The sequence below is a fragment of the Aspergillus sydowii genome (assembly GCF_001890705.1).
Source record: "Aspergillus sydowii CBS 593.65 unplaced genomic scaffold ASPSYscaffold_1, whole genome shotgun sequence".
In the NCBI taxonomy this organism is placed as follows: domain Eukaryota; kingdom Fungi; phylum Ascomycota; class Eurotiomycetes; order Eurotiales; family Aspergillaceae; genus Aspergillus; species Aspergillus sydowii.
Genome location: NW_024467859.1, coordinates 2229856 through 2247187, shown reverse-complemented (window position 1 = coordinate 2247187; position 17332 = coordinate 2229856). Strand labels below are relative to the sequence as shown.

At 53.3% G+C, this 17332-nt stretch overlaps 9 protein-coding genes across 9 annotated transcripts; 3 read left to right on the top strand and 6 right to left on the bottom strand.

Moving 5' to 3' along the window:
• Positions 1-98: 98 nt before the first annotated feature.
• Positions 99-1072, top strand: ASPSYDRAFT_84114 (putative monosaccharide-P-dolichol utilization protein; the record flags this gene model as incomplete). Its single annotated transcript, XM_040851305.1, has 2 exons — positions 99-725; positions 779-1072. The coding sequence occupies 2 exons, from the start codon at positions 99-101 to the stop codon at positions 1070-1072; spliced, it is 921 nt and encodes a 306-aa protein (XP_040707891.1).
• On the bottom strand, positions 798-2373 carry med8 (RNA polymerase II mediator complex subunit MED8). The gene is made up of 2 exons (XM_040845774.1): positions 1922-2373; positions 798-1815 (listed from the first exon to the last, which is right to left on the bottom strand). Exons 1-2 carry the CDS (start codon positions 2044-2046, stop codon positions 1188-1190), a joined length of 753 nt encoding a protein of 250 aa, XP_040707890.1. The 5' UTR covers positions 2047-2373; the 3' UTR covers positions 798-1187.
• Positions 2374-2603: 230 nt separating this feature from the next.
• Positions 2604-4236, bottom strand: ASPSYDRAFT_74793 (uncharacterized protein). Its single transcript, XM_040850781.1, has 3 exons — positions 3813-4236; positions 3506-3754; positions 2604-3449 (listed from the first exon to the last, which is right to left on the bottom strand). Exons 1-3 carry the CDS (start codon positions 4087-4089, stop codon positions 2869-2871), a joined length of 1107 nt encoding a protein of 368 aa, XP_040707889.1. The 5' UTR covers positions 4090-4236; the 3' UTR covers positions 2604-2868.
• Positions 4237-4691: 455 nt separating this feature from the next.
• Positions 4692-5063, top strand: ASPSYDRAFT_26109 (uncharacterized protein; the record flags this gene model as incomplete). The annotated part of the gene is made up of 1 exon (XM_040844248.1): positions 4692-5063. One exon carries the CDS (start codon positions 4692-4694, stop codon positions 5061-5063), a length of 372 nt encoding a protein of 123 aa, XP_040707888.1.
• Positions 5064-5360: 297 nt separating this feature from the next.
• On the bottom strand, positions 5361-6962 carry ASPSYDRAFT_53662 (uncharacterized protein; the record flags this gene model as incomplete). The annotated part of the gene is made up of 2 exons (XM_040848724.1): positions 5361-6092; positions 6957-6962. The coding sequence occupies 2 exons, from the start codon at positions 6960-6962 to the stop codon at positions 5361-5363; spliced, it is 738 nt and encodes a 245-aa protein (XP_040707887.1).
• A 957-nt stretch (positions 6963-7919) lies between these two features.
• On the bottom strand, positions 7920-9937 carry ASPSYDRAFT_192134 (uncharacterized protein; the record flags this gene model as incomplete). The annotated part of the gene is made up of 5 exons (XM_040843654.1): positions 9544-9937; positions 9205-9481; positions 9082-9151; positions 8294-9030; positions 7920-8236 (listed from the first exon to the last, which is right to left on the bottom strand). Exons 1-5 carry the CDS (start codon positions 9679-9681, stop codon positions 7920-7922), a joined length of 1539 nt encoding a protein of 512 aa, XP_040707886.1. The 5' UTR covers positions 9682-9937.
• A 564-nt stretch (positions 9938-10501) lies between these two features.
• On the top strand, positions 10502-12651 carry ASPSYDRAFT_140319 (uncharacterized protein; the record flags this gene model as incomplete). The annotated part of the gene is made up of 3 exons (XM_040841036.1): positions 10502-10981; positions 11032-12171; positions 12238-12651. The coding sequence occupies 3 exons, from the start codon at positions 10502-10504 to the stop codon at positions 12649-12651; spliced, it is 2034 nt and encodes a 677-aa protein (XP_040707885.1).
• A 77-nt stretch (positions 12652-12728) lies between these two features.
• Positions 12729-15523, bottom strand: ASPSYDRAFT_63802 (putative extracelular cellulose binding protein (Cip2); the record flags this gene model as incomplete). Its single annotated transcript, XM_040850251.1, has 3 exons — positions 12729-13733; positions 13806-13929; positions 14339-15523. 3 exons carry the CDS (start codon positions 15521-15523, stop codon positions 12769-12771), a joined length of 2274 nt encoding a protein of 757 aa, XP_040707884.1. The 3' UTR covers positions 12729-12768.
• A 355-nt stretch (positions 15524-15878) lies between these two features.
• On the bottom strand, positions 15879-16964 carry ASPSYDRAFT_38757 (uncharacterized protein). Its single transcript, XM_040845773.1, has one exon. The coding sequence runs from the start codon at positions 16892-16894 to the stop codon at positions 15935-15937; it is 960 nt and encodes a 319-aa protein (XP_040707883.1). The 5' UTR covers positions 16895-16964; the 3' UTR covers positions 15879-15934.
• Between the last annotated feature and the right edge of the window lie 368 nt (positions 16965-17332).

Here is a 17332-nt window from a genome sequence, read left to right as displayed (position 1 = left end):
ACTGAGGGCCGCTCCATGGTCATCGTACGACTTCACCTCAGCACCTCCTCCCTTCTCCTCTCTCGCTACAGCCCTGGCCCCGTCAGTCGCCATCAATCATGGACGCGATTCAAAAGACCATCGTCGATCCCCTCCAGCCGTACCTTCGCCCTGTCGTCTCGGCAGTCCCGCAACCTGTCCACGATGCGGTTGTTTCGCTGATCGGCCCAAGCTGCCACAACACGCTCCTCGTCAATCTTGACCTCGCGCAGAACCCCGAGTGCACCTCGTTGGCCATCTCCAAGGCTCTCGGGATAGGTATTGTCGGCGCCAGTGGGATCGTCAAGGTTCCCCAGATTCTGAAGCTGATCCGATCCGGATCCTCCTCCGGCGTGTCCTTTGTGTCCTACGCCCTCGAGACCGCCAGCTTGCTCATCACTCTTTCCTACGGAGTGCGAAACGAATTCCCGTTCAGCACCTACGGCGAATCCGCCTTCATTGCGGCACAAGATGTGATTGTGGGAGTGTTGGTCCTGACATATGCTGGCCGTTCCGCTGCGGCAGCTGCGTTCATTGCGGTCGTGGCCGCAAGTATCTACGCTTTATTGGGTGACACTTCTATCGTCGACGCCCAGTCCATGTCGTACCTCCAGGCAGGCGCCGGTGCTCTGGGCGTGGCTAGCAAGGTTCCCCAGATCTTGACCATCTGGCAGGAAGGAGGAACCGGTCAGCTCAGTGCTTTCGCGGTATGACTGTGGATTTCGGCCAAACATAAGAAATGTGCGCTAATTGATAATAGGTCTTCAACTACCTTGCCGGCTCTTTGTCGCGTATTTTTACCACCCTCCAGGAAGTCGACGACAAGCTCATTCTGTACGGATTCCTTGCCGGTTTCTCCCTGAACCTCATCCTCGCCGCGCAGATGCTGTACTATTGGAACAGCCCCGCGCAGACCAAGAAGCAACAGGCAGCGCAATCAAAACCGAAGCAGGCTCAGCGCAAGCCCGAGGCGACTCCAGCCACCAGAAGAACAGCAGCCTCTCCATCCCCGAAGCCGTCCAACAAGACGCCCACCACCCGCCGACGCGGTTAGATGTGGCCTGAGACTTTTTGTCTTCTGAGTTCCACGTTAAATATATATACGTTTAATCCAATCACACGAGTTTGAAGAATAAATTGTTAGGATTCCGTCTCATTCCCGTCTCACGCTACCGTAGTGCTGGCAGTACACCCGTAGTCATATACCGTAGAATCTCTTCCATCGGCACCAACGGCGAAACAGGCGCCTGTTCTCCAGTCGCAGCAGCTGCATTATCAACCCCAGCATCCTCCGGCTTCCCAAACCCACCAAAATCCATCTCATCCTCTTCCTCCTCACTTTCCTCATCATCCTCCAAGACCCTCCGCAACCCCAACTCCGCCGCAACATCCTGCACCCCGCGCTCCCTCTCCTCCAACGTAAAATTCCCTCCCCAATTCCTCTTCCTCGCCTCCGAATTCGCCTCAACAGGCGCCCACTCCCACAACGCCGCCAAATCCCCCTCGCTCAGTCCACCCCCGTTCCCATTCCCGCCATCAACCGTACCCACACCTGTCCCGGGAGTAAAGGGTGGAGAAACAATATCCGCCTTGCGTCCCCGCGCAACCCAATCCTCAACCCTGGGATCAAGCTTCGTGCGCAGCAGTTGCTCGAGGATATTTCCTTGCGTGCGGGTCGGGAAGTCAGGCGACGGGTACGCGGATATACTTCGCAGCAGTTCGTGGTTCTCTGAGAGTTGCGTCGATAGGGTTTGAAGATTTGAGGAGATGATGCTTGCTTGGGATTGGAGGGAGGGCCTGTTTCATATGCGTTGTTATTAGCTTGGTTAGTTTGTATGTGGGCGAGAGGGAAGCGGGGGAAATAAAAGGTGCGATTCGGCTGGCTTGGCTTGAGAGGACGCACCATGAGGGTAATGGATCGGACTGGTTTAGACTTGTGATCAGGGAGCCCAGCGAGTGGGTGAGTTGGACGAGGCGCTGGCGGGATTGCTCGAGGGTTTTGATTTGGTCGGGGGATGGGGTTGTCATTTTTTTCTTTCTTCCTTTCCCAGTTTTCTCCTATATTTGATTTTCGCGTTCTGGATGTCTTTATGGGTTAAACGCTGATATGACGAGAGTGTGTTGCGTTGCGAAAAGGCGAGTCGGAGAGGAAGAGGTGAAAACAGCTGCGGGAGCTCAAGCCCGCACCGCCGAGATCTCCGGGCTGGACCGACTCCGCACGCACCAGTAAACAGTCCGTACGACCACCGTCCATCACGAATTCACAAGTGATAAATGAACTGGGCTTTGATAGTGGTCAGTCCATTCCACACTGTGATATATTTAGATCGTATATTTCTTGGTTCGACTCTCCTGAAGGTCTTGGTATACTATTAATATCCTCTACTGGCTTGGTATGCAGTAGGCTGAAACGGTTGGGCGCGTAGCCGTTGGGCGGGTGGATATATAAAGAGTCACCCCATACCGAGTATGTTTACCTTCCCTCCTTTTTCTTTACTTCATCGTTACCTGTTGCCTACTTTTCTGGCAACACACAGCATGAACAACTTGAAAGAGATATTGCGTATTAACTAATTAGTCTTCGAGGGGTATCTATTCAACAACCGGTTCAACAACATGACATGACATAGTTATACGCCAGGGACGTGACTGGGACACAGACACAGGGATATGTGAGAATGCATCAACACCAACATCAAGACACGCAACGGCAGCGTCGCATACGCAGAAAAACAGACGAGTCGAGCGCTAACAGACAGCGGACAGGATTCCAGGTTGAAACAAGACAAAGAATAGGGCATGGTGGGGTCAACTTCCGATGGCTTTGAGGGGCAGAGGCGCCGTGAGTAATTAATCCGGCTGCTTCATTTTCCCATTATTCGACATCGACGGCGGCGGGGGGAAATATGTTTGATGCGTCTGCGGCACCTTTTCCTCGGGCGAATACGCCGTGGACGGCGACGCAATCACCGGCTCCACGACTTTCGAGTATCCCACGTCGTGACTGCGCCCATCGTTGTCGACGAAGCCGAAGCCGTACCCGGGGCCGTATTGGGGCTGTGGAGAGTATACCGTGGGCCCGTACGCACCCTGCGCCTGCGCGGGGTATTCGGTAGCCCATTGCGGGGTGCTGATGCCTGTGTCGTTCCAGCGCGCGTGGAGGTGATTTGGGTGACGGAGGCGGCGGACCTTCTTGCGGCGGGAGCGGATGAAGAAGAAACATCCGAGGGCGAGGAGGCAGAGGAAGATGACGAAGCCGAGGATTGGCATGGCGATTACTATGGCGAGATGCTCTTTTGACGTGCCAGAGGAGATTAGGTCGGCGGTTGAGGAGGGAAGCAATGTCTCGGCAAAGATTCTATCCGGGGTGATGGGGAATTCTACTTCGGTGGGGGTTTGGAAGTGACAGTTATAGCGAATGGATTCGAGGACTGGAATTTTGTGAGAAAGTACGTTGGGGATGGAGATGGTAAGTGAGAGAACGTACAGTTTGCCAAGTACATTTGGCTGGACGAACCCGACGTCAGGTTATAGCACGCTTCACAGTTGGTGATCTCATTGTCAGCAAACGTGGCAGTATTGCACCAGGACTCCAAGTTTTCACCCGTGGGATTGTCCAGGTCGTATGTGGCTGGGCCTTCTACTTGATCGCATGCGACTGGACAAGGATTCGAGATGTTGGAAACTTTCTCCGGAATACCATAAACGCACGAGGAGAAGGCATATCGAAGATTGTCTAGATGCCGGCTGTTAGTTCGACAGAGGTCTCGATCTTATTCAAAGGCAGAACGCACAGAGACCCCATTCGACATCCGATTGTTTCGAGACGTCGTCGAAGAAAGTACTCTCCAGTTGACACCCGACGCAATCCTTGAACTTCCTCCCTTTAGCGGTAGTGGAATATTCACTATCCAGACAGACGATCTCCGATGGCAGTGTATCGTTGGACGGGCTGCAACTGCTCTCACATGGTGAACCCGGTGTGGTTCGCAATCCTGAAGAAAGCTGGGCGAAAAGGAGGAGGGTCGCCCATCTTGAGGCGGAACTCAGACGGAAACCCGGCGAAACCATCTTGACGCTGCCAGCGGACAGCGAGATTCAGGATCGCAAGGGAATGACTATACGCCTCTTGGCAAGCGATGGCTGGTTTTCTATCATCGAAGTCGAAGCCTCGTTCTCTCTATAGAGAAGAAAAGCGAGCGAAGAGCCGAAAAAAAAGAAAGGAAGTACAACGTAGCGTAGAGTAACAGCAGCAAGATAAGAATGACGAGAATCTGATTTCTTAAAGTGCGGAGAAACTCGAGTCGCACTGTCAGTGCCCGACAGGCATCTCGAACTCGAACTCGAGGACCCGGGATACCCTGGTACAAATGGAATTGATAAAAGGGCGAGTGGTGCGATCGAATCCAAGCTCAACCAAGACCTGACCGGTCAGTGGCTCTGGTTTGTTCACAGATGAACGCTGGAGAGGATAAACAAGCGCTGCGTGGACGCTAGCGCAGGCTCGACGCCCCTCACCGGGCAGGCCACCCAGCCAACCGATCATCGAGACATCGCCAGGAGCGAGCCGACGACGACGAGGGTCGAAATGTGACGGCGTGATGGGCGATTGGGCGTTGGCGGGGATGTGATGTGACAGAGTGTGCAGGACGACTGGCGGCTATCATTCGTAGATGGAGACCAGCTGGGGTCCCCTCTTCGCGCTGCGGTGGCCCTGCGCGCTGCTATTGGCGGAGGCCCAAATTCCTCTCGTGCAGGAGTCCGTGATGATCGAGGACACTCCGGAGCTCGGAATCCGTCTCATTGCCAACCTCAGGATTTCATATCCAGCGATGCTAGTGGAGCGATTGGAAGGCAGTGGCCGAGGTCTTGGTGGCGGAACTGTCACTTCAGGGCAGTGCCGCTGCCATCTAGTCGCTGTCACCACGGATAAGAAGATCTCCCCACGGGAAACTGCCGAGAAGAGTGGGGTTTTGGCTATCCCGGAGTGGAATAGTACAGTGGAAGCAAGATTTGAAATTCAACGGCAGGGATTATTTGCTTAAAAGCTGACCGGCACAAGCTCCGTCTTGCCGTAGTTGTATCACGATATCCAAAAGTACAGAGTCGCAAACAAACAGCCACCTAATAAACCATAAACGCCACTATGCAGGTTGTATCTTCGCTGGCGGCCCAAGGAAAGCAAACTCGGCAAAATAAAGTAAAAGCAAATAATAACAGAACAAAGACGGGCTCAGTTCGGTCATGGCTCTGATCACCCATAATACCACCAACGAGCGGTGTTGAACAGCAAAGCTCAGCAGGCAAACAAACAAAGAATCAAAACGCTTGCACCTCAATATTCATCCATACAGATCGTCGTACGAAGGGACCAGTTCCTGCGCTGCAGGGATCGACCCCGTGTCGCCGCCCTTCGTACCTTGGGGGGGCTTTTTCTCGTGTTGCGGTGTATGTCGTGCGAGTCGAGGATCGTCGGCACTGAAACTAGTTCGCTGGGAGCTCGCTGTTCCTGGCACCGAGAATATCGCATCAGTCGATGTACTTTGGCCGCTGCAACGGCGCATCCGAGAGGTAACTGATAATGGAGGTGATTTCGAACCACGAGAATTGGCATCTTCAGTTCCTCGCTTTTCAGACCCAAGCGCGGGGATGTCGTCTTCAGCTTCATCCGCCGAACTGTCACCATGTCGGTTCTCCTCCCAAGACTTTGGCAGAGTTATATGCTTGGGCTGAACGTGCCGTGTTTTGGGAGAACGAGTTTTCCCCTTCGCTTGACGTCGTACTTTTGCATCATAGTAGCCCGTAGGCATGTTTATGGAAGAGTTCATGAAGGCATCTTTTCGACTGGGCAGGCCACCTCCGTTAACAGAGACTTGTGGCTGAGAGGGCGTTTTCAATATTTGCTTCGGTTCTTGACCATGGGCGTGATCGGTTGAGCGTGAGGATGCTGGAGTGGTGACTTTTGCAGAGGCTCTTTCATACTGGTTCCACGAGCCCTCGTTGGGAGAGGAAATAGCCACATCGCCCCATCGCGGGTCGAGTTCCGAGGAGACTCTGCGCTTCCTCCGAATTTTCTCAATGATGGCTGTCATGATTTTCAACGGGTTTTTCATGTGGCGGAAGCCTGAAATAAGGGAGGACTTGGTCAACATGGGAGCACACGAGAACACTTGGAAATGAAGGGTCTATGTAGGCCGAAAAAGACCGGGAGGCATGCCATGTAAGAACAGGGATGAAGTAGGGACACATGCACCTTCACCCACGCAAGTTATGGATGTACAATTGTATCCCAGGCTGTTAACAGCCTCTGCGGGGGTGAAGAGGGCCAAAAAACGGAGTTCGAAGCGCAGAAGCAGGCAGTGTCGAAAGGTGCCGCAAAGCCAACCCTCTGCATGGGATGATGCACTTCTATTGAAGCATAGTCCAGAGATAACCGCAGAAACAACTGAAAGAGCCCACGTCGATGGGAAGACTGGCAGTTGCACATCGAGATCTCCGCGATGACAGCTCGAACGGGCAGAGACGACCGGACATTCTAGGGACGATGAGTCGATGGCGGGACGGGGGAGACGCGTACCGGGCCCGACAGTTTGGTTCACCACCCTCCTTGAGTCTCGTCGCCCGGCAAGAATTTGGAATTGGAGGGGCCAACGGCGCCACTGGAGGATCGGGATAGTACGCTGACCTTGGGCATCGCGGCGGGATGCAGGCGCCACAAGGAGCGGTAAGATCGACTCTCATGCCGGATTGAGAAGGAGAGGTCTGCAGCGCCGTCGAGAACATTGAGACATTATTCGGGGTGGAAGACGGGGTTCTGCGTTTGGCCTGGTTTGGCCCTCAAGGCACACAGCAAAAAGAGGGGTTCACGACATGCGGCGCAGTCATCTTGCTGGAGAAGATGTCCATCATAATGGAGGCGCTGCTGCAGGCAGACTGACGGTCATCTTGGCACGGCGCTTGGTCGCATTCTGGCCAGGGGTTGGAGGGGAGGCGCCGCAGCAGTCACCAGTGTGATCAAAGACATTCCCTGCAATGCAACCTGGCAATGAGGCCATGGGGCCGCCGTGATGACGAGGGAGGATCGAAGGATGACATGGAGGGGTCGGTGCCAGGGTCTGAATGGAGAGGCCATTTAGCTTGCTTGAAGACCTGACAGGGGCCGGAATGGAGAGATGAGAGAGCGCGAGACGGTCGCGACCAGGATGATCTGCCAGTGAGAAGAGTCCAGATCCGGATGTGTGAGGACGGGCGGAACCAACAGCGCGCAGCGACTCCGACTGGCTCGCAGGTGAAGCCGGAAGAACAAGCACCGGATGATCGTCAGTCACAGACCGTCGCCTGAGCGCCTCTGAATCCTTGGACCTTTAATGATCCCGCTGTCAAATAACCGAACTCTGAAGCTCTTGCCGAATCTAGCAAGACGCGGCAAGTGACTTTGTCGGTTCGAGCCGCTGTACCTGTTGTTGGTGTTGTGTTGGTTGACAACACTGGTTGTGCACAAACTATGTACAAATTGTGTGCATACAACTGGCCATTTCTGCACTGTCCATTTTAAGAACTCTCCATTTTCTCCCCAACAGCTCAAATACCCTTCTTGCAGAACCTGGTATCCAAGTATTCACCCGTTCGAGAGGACACTGTCTTTACTTGGCGAGCAGCTGAGTTCCACTTGTTTACGATTGCCAATGAATAATAGCTACCATTACANCCCTTCAGCCTCTGACTGTGTTTGAAATACAATATACCCAGCATCAAGCGAAGACTCAGCGCAAAGGACTTGAATGGTAAGCTAGTTTCGGTGTGGGCGTAGAATTGGAGATTCATCCATTGAAGTCTACTAAATAATGACACTGATCAGCTCTCGCCTATCAACAAGAGATACAATACAGCATAACCCTAAGCTACATCAACCAATTCCTCCTCCCACTCATCAAATCCGCCGAATCGAGTCTCACCCACAAAGTTCGATACCAGACCTTCCATGTTCCAAACAACAACACGAAGACAAGTACAATGACATAGTTCATGAAAAACTCCTCTACATTCCACGGTGCAAATGCGGTCCAGCCCTGGAAAAAGATAAAAAACATTGAGATCCCGAGCCCGGAGTATGCACCCCACGGCCAGAATGCAGCCTTGAAGGGAAGCAATGACTCCGACACATTCTGCAGCTGCATTGCCCTTCGGACGCGGATGTGGCAGAAGCAAATGGAGGCCCCTATATATACCCACAGGTTAGCCTCAGATGCATCAGAGGAGCAGAGTCCAAACGCACAAGTAATAAAAGTCGCAACGCCGGTCATCGAGGTAACCCAAGTATAAACCCTACCAGCCCCAGACGAGAGGTTCAACAAGGAAAAAAACCCAACGAGGTGGAATGTCACCAGCGCAACGATGGGCACCCCATTCTTCAACGTATACATGAAAATCTTCGGCGCGGCCCCTTCCTTCGCAAGCCCATAAAGCGTTCTCGACCCTACATACAATGCGCTATTGACAGCCGAGAAGATCGAAACCAGTATAATCGCATTAATCGCGTCCGCACCACCCATTTCACCGGCACGCACAAAAGCAATAACAAACGGCGAGCTTGCCGTCTTCGCACTCCGCCCGAGCAAATCCGGATCACTCGCCGAAACGGTTATAGTTAGGAAGAATATTCCGCCCAGGAAAATGACCACAATGCGCCAGATGATGCTACGCACGGCCTTGGGTATGTCCTTGCTTGGATTGCGCGACTCGCCTGCCGTCAAGCCGATCATTTCCGTCCCGCTGTATTGCAGCGCGGCGAAGACGAAGATCTGGAAGATGCCTTTTGCGCCGTTGTTGTTGAAAGGGCCCGGGTCGTGGTAGTATTTGAAGCCGATCTTGCGGTGCCCGATTACGCCGGTTGAAATTAGGATCGAGCAGATGAAGAATGCGGCGATGGCGAGGACTTTGGTGAGTGCGAGCCAGAATTCGGCTTCGCCGAAGGCCCAGACACCGAGGAGAGAGAAGGTCATGAAAATTACCCTGATGCGGTCAGTGGAAAGGTATCGATATGGTATATGAAGATTAACAAACCAAAACACCAGTGTCCATCCCCATCGAGGTATCTCGGTATCCCAATATGTCAGAACGAGTCCGAGATTATCTGGTACTTCGTCAGTCACGGAAACCCATGCCACAGGGTGAGTATAAACTAACTATATTCCGCCATGATGATCCCAGCCCAGAGGAGAAAATAGTTCCAACCCAGGGCAAACCCCCAGGAGGGATCAATGAATCTCGTGCTGTAGTGGGTAAAAGAACCAGAGACAGCAATGAACGCCGCCAGTTCTCCCAGCGACTGCATCACAAGCCAAAGCAGGCAACCGAGAACAGCAAAGCATATAAGAAGACCTGCTGGCCCAGCAGTTGAGAGCCCCGTCCCCATGCCCATGAAGTAACCCGGTCCTATGACTCCCCCAATGGCCATCATGGCCTAGACAAAAATGGTCAGTAACACCGAGTTCGGTGTTGTAAATAAGGGTAAATAGTGCGTACCAGGTGGCGCTGGGAAAGTGCACGGTTCAAGCTACCATTCTGACCATTGGTTTGAGTGCCCTCTTGGATAGACTTAGTCTCATCCTGACGTTCTTCATCCGTAGGAAGTTTGATCTCGGTTTCTTGCTGAGGAGCCATGTTAGCGATGTCCCAGCCTATTTTTTGCTGCGGAAATACGTCGTCTGGCACAGCCCTGGCTTGTCTTTGAAATAGTATTCCGCACCCATGGCAATTGATGTTTGTCTGCCCGGCATTTGAACCAAAGAGATATGACTCGGCCCGTCCAGTAGAACGGAGCACTGCATATACGGAGATGCGGCAGATAACCGGTAACGCTCGAGATGTGGTAGAAGCGCAGTATAGATTAGATGGACCCGAGATTTGAACCGACCTCCCCGCACTATCTCACTATCTGACATTCTGGGGAAGTTGGAGTCGCAGATATCAGAACTGAAATTCTGCTTTCTTAGTGGTAGGGCCGAGTCAGACTAGTTGAGCCACGCCAATCACGCCCTGGGCCCAGTCATGTTTAGAATCACTGGCAAATAAATGATTAGAGATTAGTTAAGTCACAGAAATTGTGGGCCATTTGGAGCTTTACAAAAAGGCCGAGTCCTGGCCGGCGAGGAGAGAGCCAGGTCGGGTTTGGTTGGAGTTAAGGGCTTTGGCTCAGGGCCACTCCGTACCCACCTCAATGGCTCGGTCCTTCTTTCATTGGCATCAGTGGCCGAAGTGGACTTGATGACTTCGATTTATGTGCAAAGATGCATATTACTGATCTTCGTGCATCGGCTTGGTATATCTACAGTTGGCCTCAGCCCACGCGCTGCAGGCAACTCGGTCCTGACTCGGCCCGTACACGATGGCCTTTATATACCTCCATTCTGTTGTCCTTCAGACTAGGACTAAGTAGTATGTGCTAATTTCTTTTGTCTGCATATATGATACAATCATAACCATGGCCAACAACGCCCACCACATCCACCCCCTCGACCCCGCGACCGCGGAGGAGATCCAGTACGCCACAAACCTCGTCAAGAGTGCGTACAATGGCATTGAACTGCACTTCAAGGCAGCCGGTCTTGAGGAGCCTCCAAAGGCTGCGATGGTTCATTATCTTGAAGCAGAGCACAACAACCAGCCTCTCCCGCCCATTCCTCGCTGCATCTTCCTTATCTGGTACATTAAGAGAGCCCCTCGTCTCTTCGAGGCCATCATCGACATTACCAACGGAGCCTTTGTTCACCATGCAGAGCTGCCTCGCGTTTTCCATGGGCCCGTCGACCGGGCTGAGATGAACGAGGCTGCGCAGATCGTTATGGCTGACGCACGGGTCAAGGAGGAAATCCGCCGGCTGAAGATCGATGATACTACTGTTGTGCTTGATCCTTGGGATTATGGGGTTGATGGCAATGAGACTCAAACACGGCATACTCAGGTACATCTTATGCATATTTTGTAATTATAGGTAGATGACTGACTCTTTAGGTCTTCATGTACATGCGCAACCCTAAGAACAACGACCCAGACTCCAACCACTACTGCTTCCCTCTGGACTTCATGGTCATCGTCGACCTCTGCGCCATGCAAGTCAAGCGCATCATCCGTCTGCCTCTAGGAAGCGACCAAACTGCTACTCCAGTCGGATCCCAAGTCCCCCACCGACGCACCGATCCCATCGAGCCCGAGTACGACCACCGCCTGCAAAAGATCCCTCCTCGGACAACCCTAAAGCCCTACCAAGTCGTCCAGCCCGAAGGCGCCTCCTTCACCGTCACCGGCCACCTCATCGAATGGGAGAAATGGCGATTCCGCGTCGGCTTCAACTGGCGCGAGGGCCTCACCCTGCACGATCTCTCCTTCGACGGCCGCAGCGCCTTCTACCGCCTCTCGCTCTCCGAGATGTTCGTGCCCTACGGCGACCCCCGCAACCCCATCTACCGCAAGGGCGCCTTCGATCTCGGCAACGTCGGTGCAGGCGTCACAGCCAACAACCTCCAGCTCGGCTGTGACTGTCTCGGCACGATCAAGTACTTCGACGGCTGCGTCGTGAGCTCGGATGGCTCGCCTGCGCCCCGACCTAACGCCATCTGCGTCCACGAAGTCGACAACGGCATCCAGTGGAAACACACCAACCACCGCACGGGCAAGGCCACTGTCGTCCGCAAGCGCCAGCTCGTCCTGCAGACTATCATCACCGTCGCGAACTACGAGTATATCTTTATGTGGTACTTTGACCAGTCCGGCGAAATCACCTTCGAGACTCGCGCAACGGGTATCCTTTCCACGCAGCCGATTAGCAAGGACGCCAAAGTGCCCTGGGGGACCCGGGTGGCGGATGGTGTCATGGCGCCGTATCATCAGCATCTGTTTAATGTGCGCATTGATCCTGCGGTTGGTGGACATGCGAACAGCTTTGCATCCACGGACTCGGTTCCTTTGGATTGGGATGAGAGTCTGAATCCGTTGGGAACGGGCTATGTCACGCAGGAGAAACTGCTTGATCGGGCTGGGCCTGTTCAAGATGATGTGGCCAAGGGCCGCGTGTTTAAAATTCTGAACGAGAATGTCCAGAACCCGGTCTCGTTGACGCCGATTGGGTATAAGCTTGTTCCTGTGCGGTCTCAGGTATGTCTCTCTCTCTCCCTCTCTCCCACAGAATAGTTCTATATTCATTTACTAACAATCGAACAGCTTCTTCTCGCACACCCAGGCAGTTTCCACAGCCGGCGCTCCGAATTCTGCGAGTCGCCTATCTGGGTAACAAAGCACAAAGACCGCCAGCTCTTCCCAGCCGGCGACTATACAAACCAATCTCTAGGCGGAACCGGCATCAAGTCGTGGCTTTCTGAAGTCCCCGGAAAGCGCGACGTTGTGCGCAATGAGGATATCGTGATCTGGCACACGTTTGGGTTTACGCATAACCCGCGCACTGAGGACTTCCCGATTATGCCGGCGGAGATTGCGCAGGTTCATCTGAAGCCGTATAACTTTGCGCTGTTTAACCCGACGAATGATGTGCCGGGGTCTAGGCAGGAGAGTAATAAGAGTGTCATGTATGAGGCGCCGAAGGAGGTGGTTGGGGAGTGTTGTAAAAGTCATTTGTAGGTAGCTAGTATTTGGTATCTACTTGGTAGTGTTATGAAAGAATTTGAGATTGTTTCATTTAAATTACTTCTCATCATAGGGCAATTAGCATGTATATTATATTTTACTGAAATCAACTCATGATTGGTATCTATGGTGGTGGTAATGATAGTGATGGTAATGATGATGGACATGGACGTGGTGCGTATAATGCTGCTGCTGCTGCATACCCGCCCTATTTCCCGGATGCTGCTGCGTAAACGGCGCCAGTGCCTCTCTCACAGCTTCCTCCACTGAGTCAGTGGCTGTCTCTGCCGACAAAGGTGCCGGTATTGAACCCTCATTGCCCTGGATAGTCTGCTGTGGTTGACCAACATCAGCTTCAAGTCCGAGTGCCGGGTGTATATTCATGTTCCACCCTCCGTCTCCCTGATCATTGAACAAATCCAGACTCTGGATAAACGCGTCTGCCGCATCGCCGTCTAATGGCGTGAATGCCTCCTCGGCCTCCAGCTGGGGAAGACTGTATAAATTCCCCGTGGCCACAGTCGAGAGTTCCCCAGTTCCAGAACCGGACACCGCCGTCGCGTCTCTGGTCTCAAAAAGGGTACCTGGAAGGGCGTCCCCTCCTTCCAGTGCCAGCGGGGATGTAATAACGCACCCAAAGGCAGGACCAGGAGTAACAACCCTCCGACTCTCCCTCCTCGAGCTCGAAACCAATGTCGAAGCCGAAGTTGTCGTAGAAGTTGAAGTACTCGTCGTAGTCATCGGCGTGGCCGCCACAGGAGTCGATACCGACACGGAAGCCAGCTCAGTTTCATTATTCGACGTCGCCGAATCGCCGCCGACACTGCGCGTCTGAACCCGTTCCTTCTGCGACGCCCTCGCCAGCTTCCTCCATCGATTCCGGCAGGTAAGCGGCGGACGCCCTGGTAGCCCCGCTGCAATAACAGCCCACTTGTTCCCCAGCTCCGCGACCTTGGCTGTTAGATACCGGTCTTCGTGCGGAGACCAGTCTTCTAGTCGATTTCGAACAGAGGGGTTGAGGATATCGTTGTACCGCTTTGAGCATTGGTCGTCCTTGCGGCCGGCGATGAGGGCGGCTATACATAGTATACCATTTTTCTTTTAGCTGTACTTCTAAAAAAAAAAAAAGTAAAAAGTATTGGACGAACCAATCTCCTTCCAGGCGGGTCCTAAGCGCTGGTAGGCGTCCAGCAGGAGTCTATCCTCCTCGACCGTCCAGCGGCCTTTGCGGAGGGAGGGATCGAGCGAATGGAACCAGCGTTTTCGACAGTCCTATATATCTTGTGTTAGCGAAAGGGGTTTCATTATTGAGTCTGGCAGTGACCTTGTTTGTTCGGCCTTGGAGGTGTTTTGAGATCTCATGCCACTTGCTCTCGCGCCCTCGTTTGTCGCCGAAGCGCGCGACCAGCGAGGTCAGTTTGTCGTCTTCGGATTGGGACCAGGTGCGTCTGGGTGTCATCGAGAGGATTTTTAGTTGAATTTTGTAGGCTGGGCAAGAGACGAGGTGATGAAGATGAAGATGAAGACGGTGATGTTGTGGAGAATTGGAGCAGGGCCGAGTCAGATCCCCGCATGATCAGTTTATCACAAATAACATGGACAGCATTGATAAGGATGCTCTTATTCTTGAGCGGCAGTTCTAATACCGTACACTGACTATCTACATCTACAAAACTGGCACCCCCCACTCGACCCAGGCATCACGGTCAAACCCCAAGCCGGGATAATCCTTCTCAACATCCGTATCAACTCCCTCCTCACCCAGCAAAAACCTCCGAAGAAACACATCCAAATCACCACTCTGCTCCTCCGGAAACTGACAATGGCTATGGTCGCTCGCCAACGAATATCCCATCCGATCCTGCACACCCAGCGCCTCCCACACGCCCCTCGCAGCCTGCATACACCCCAGCGACGACCAAGGTCCTAACCACTCATAACCCGCATTATCAATCGAAAGCAACGCCCGCGGGGCAATCAGACCAGCCAGCATATGATGATCAAACGGCAGAGAAGTCACATCATCAACATACCCCTCGAACGAGGTCGAGAACCATACATTCTCCGTGACGATCTGGCTTGCCGTCTGCACTGACCCAGCCCCGGACTCTGCATCTTCGGCGTCCGCAAGCCGCCAACAACCGGACCCGCCAGTCCCTGATTCCTGGGGGATCGTCAGGGCGATCCGGTCGTCGAATGCACCGGCAACCAGCGCGCCTTTGCCGTTGCGTGAACAGCCTGTGATGGCTAGTCTGGCCGTGTCGATATTGACAGTAGTAGTAGAGCCAGACTCTTCCAAGGCGTCAATGAGGACGGATACGCCCCAGGCCCAGGCCGTCATGGCGGAAGCCGAGTGGTCTGGCCCATAGAGGTCGTAGAAGAGGCCTTTTCCACGACTTGATGTGTCGGTTTGTTCGGCGATGAGGTCGTTGGGGAAGGTGATTGTTGCAATGCCTTCGGGGAGAGGGAGACTAAGGCCGCCGTAGGCGATTATTGCTGGGTATGAACCGTTATTACCAGCACCTGATGTCGGGTACGATATGTCAACGTCGAAAGAGATGGACTTTCCGGACTCGGATGCTGTGATTGAGAGGGTGTTGCTGGATAGGGTTGTCGTGATTGCGGATGGGGTGGGTGGTTTCTCGCCGAGTTCGAGCTGTTGTATGAGCGCGGTGATGTGTGAGCGCCGGCATTCCCAGTCGTCTGTGCTAGAGACACGACCCTCTTGGGCAGGGTACCAGGAGAACGGGTCTGGGAGGGTCGCGATGGTCTGTAGAGACGGGGAAGAGGGGAGGGAAGGGCATTGAGCTTGGACAAGGAGGAAGTTCAATGCCAAAGTGAGGATGAGCTTGCAAATAGAAGCCATTGATAACGGTTATTTGGTTGCATACGGCATCACGCTGGTTCAACGTCTTTTCTTTATAGATGGCTGCTTCCATCTGGCCGAGAAAATATTGGAGCTCTCATGGGCTTATATATTAGGCTGAATGGGTATAATCTATGTGCAGCATCGTCCGGCTGAAACAGTCAAGGCTGGATAGTCCGATCCCCAGAAACAGTAAATCTACAGGGAGTTCATCCCATTCTGCCGAGAACAGGATAAGTACACCTGTACGTACACCTGTGAAACAGTCCGCTCCCTAAAGGGCAGTTTCCGTGGCATCAAGTCCTGGTAGTGATGAGTCTATAATCCCCACCCATAGCCTGATCCCAATGTCTGCATCTCAATGTATCCGGTTCAACATACTTATTTCACTCTATAAATATACCAGTCAAGTTACCCACTGGAACGTCTCCTCTCCCCAACCGCCTTCTGCACCCTACTCGCAAACAAAACCCACGGACAAGAACACTTCCAAAGCCCACAAATATTAATCCCCTCATGCCCTTCATGCTGATCCTGGTTCTGCGGGTGCCCTGGACCATCCTCCCCATAGTCCGGCCCCGACGAATCACTCGAGCGCCTCGCAACATCCACCAGCCGATTCAGGATATTGAATTCCAGCTTCAGCTTGACGCTATAGATCAGCCCCTTCGCCGCCGTCTGCGACGCATACCGGCCCGTAAATTCCAGGACGAGAATACACACATCTAGTCCCAAGACCGCGACGTTCATGTATATCAGATGCAGCATGAGGCGACGCCCGGCCTGCCCGTGCGCTTCGCTCAGTGTGCCCCCCATGTAGAAGAGCTTGGACATGTAGTACAGGTAGAGGAGTGATATGAAGGACTCCTGTATAAAGAAGATAGTCACCTGGATGCGCTCGACGACGGCATACGGGAAGATGAAGCGCGGGTAGTCTTTCGAGTTTGCGCCGTAGCAGAGAACGATGGTGGGGATATGCAGGATGATTGCATTGACGATTATCATGACCAGTACAGAGTGGAGGATGATACGCCTGCGCACGATGAGGTGCAGACGCGAGTACAGCACCAGCGACTGCCCTGTGACCATGGCGCACCAGCCGAAAACGATCAGGGTTGCGTAGAAGGCGGGGATATTGTCTGTGATGTGGAAGTCTTTCAGGATGAGGCCGACGGCGTAGACGGCGATGCCCCAGGAGGATACGAGGAAGCTCCAGAAATAGAGTCCCGCGCGGCGCTTGAAGGTGAAGAATAGGAGGAAAGTGAGCTCGAGGACATTGTAGAGGGCGATGGAGAGGAGGGAGGTGACGGCGTATGTGGTTGGCCTTGGGATTTCGGAGTTGAGGTTGTTGCCGACATCGATTAGGGACATTCTTTTGTCTCTCTAGATCTGTGGATGGTCGGACGAGGCTGTTGATGCCTGTCAAAAGTGGTTGATATGGACGGCTTCGATGTCTCCCCGTGGCAGCCCTACAAGGCGACTACGTCGATGTACGTATAGTTAGAACTACATTTTTCCTTTTTTTCTTTTACTTGGTCAACGAACATCATTACAGCGACCATATTTATCAGGGACAGCGGACCCATGTCATCTACATCTAATAAGCATCTACCATGGGACGATTGTCACGGCCAACGTGGCGGAGTCAGTCTATGACGCATGGGTCCAGACGAGCTCTGATCGCCGAAGGTCGTCCCATGGTTTACCAGACCCGCCAATCTGGATATGCCGTTTTCAGTCTCTCCTTGGGTATTCCAAGCGAGCTGTTGGAGCTTTAAGTTAAGCGCTACTGTAGTCACCGGCTGCTGT

Coding starts and splice junctions, on each gene's coding strand:
- med8 (XM_040845774.1), bottom strand. CDS start 2,046: ATGACAACCCCATCCCCCGACCAAATCAAAACCCTCGAGCAATCCCGC. Junction 1,816..1,921: donor TCCGATCCATTACCCTCATG/GTGCGTCCTCTC, acceptor CATATGAAACAG/GCCCTCCCTCCAATCCCAAG.
- ASPSYDRAFT_74793 (XM_040850781.1), bottom strand. CDS start 4,089: ATGGTTTCGCCGGGTTTCCGTCTGAGTTCCGCCTCAAGATGGGCGACC. Junction 3,755..3,812: donor GGATGTCGAATGGGGTCTCT/GTGCGTTCTGCC, acceptor GCCGGCATCTAG/ACAATCTTCGATATGCCTTC. Junction 3,450..3,505: donor CCAAATGTACTTGGCAAACT/GTACGTTCTCTC, acceptor ACAAAATTCCAG/TCCTCGAATCCATTCGCTAT.
- ASPSYDRAFT_38757 (XM_040845773.1), bottom strand. CDS start 16,894: ATGTCCCTAATCGATGTCGGCAACAACCTCAACTCCGAAATCCCAAGG.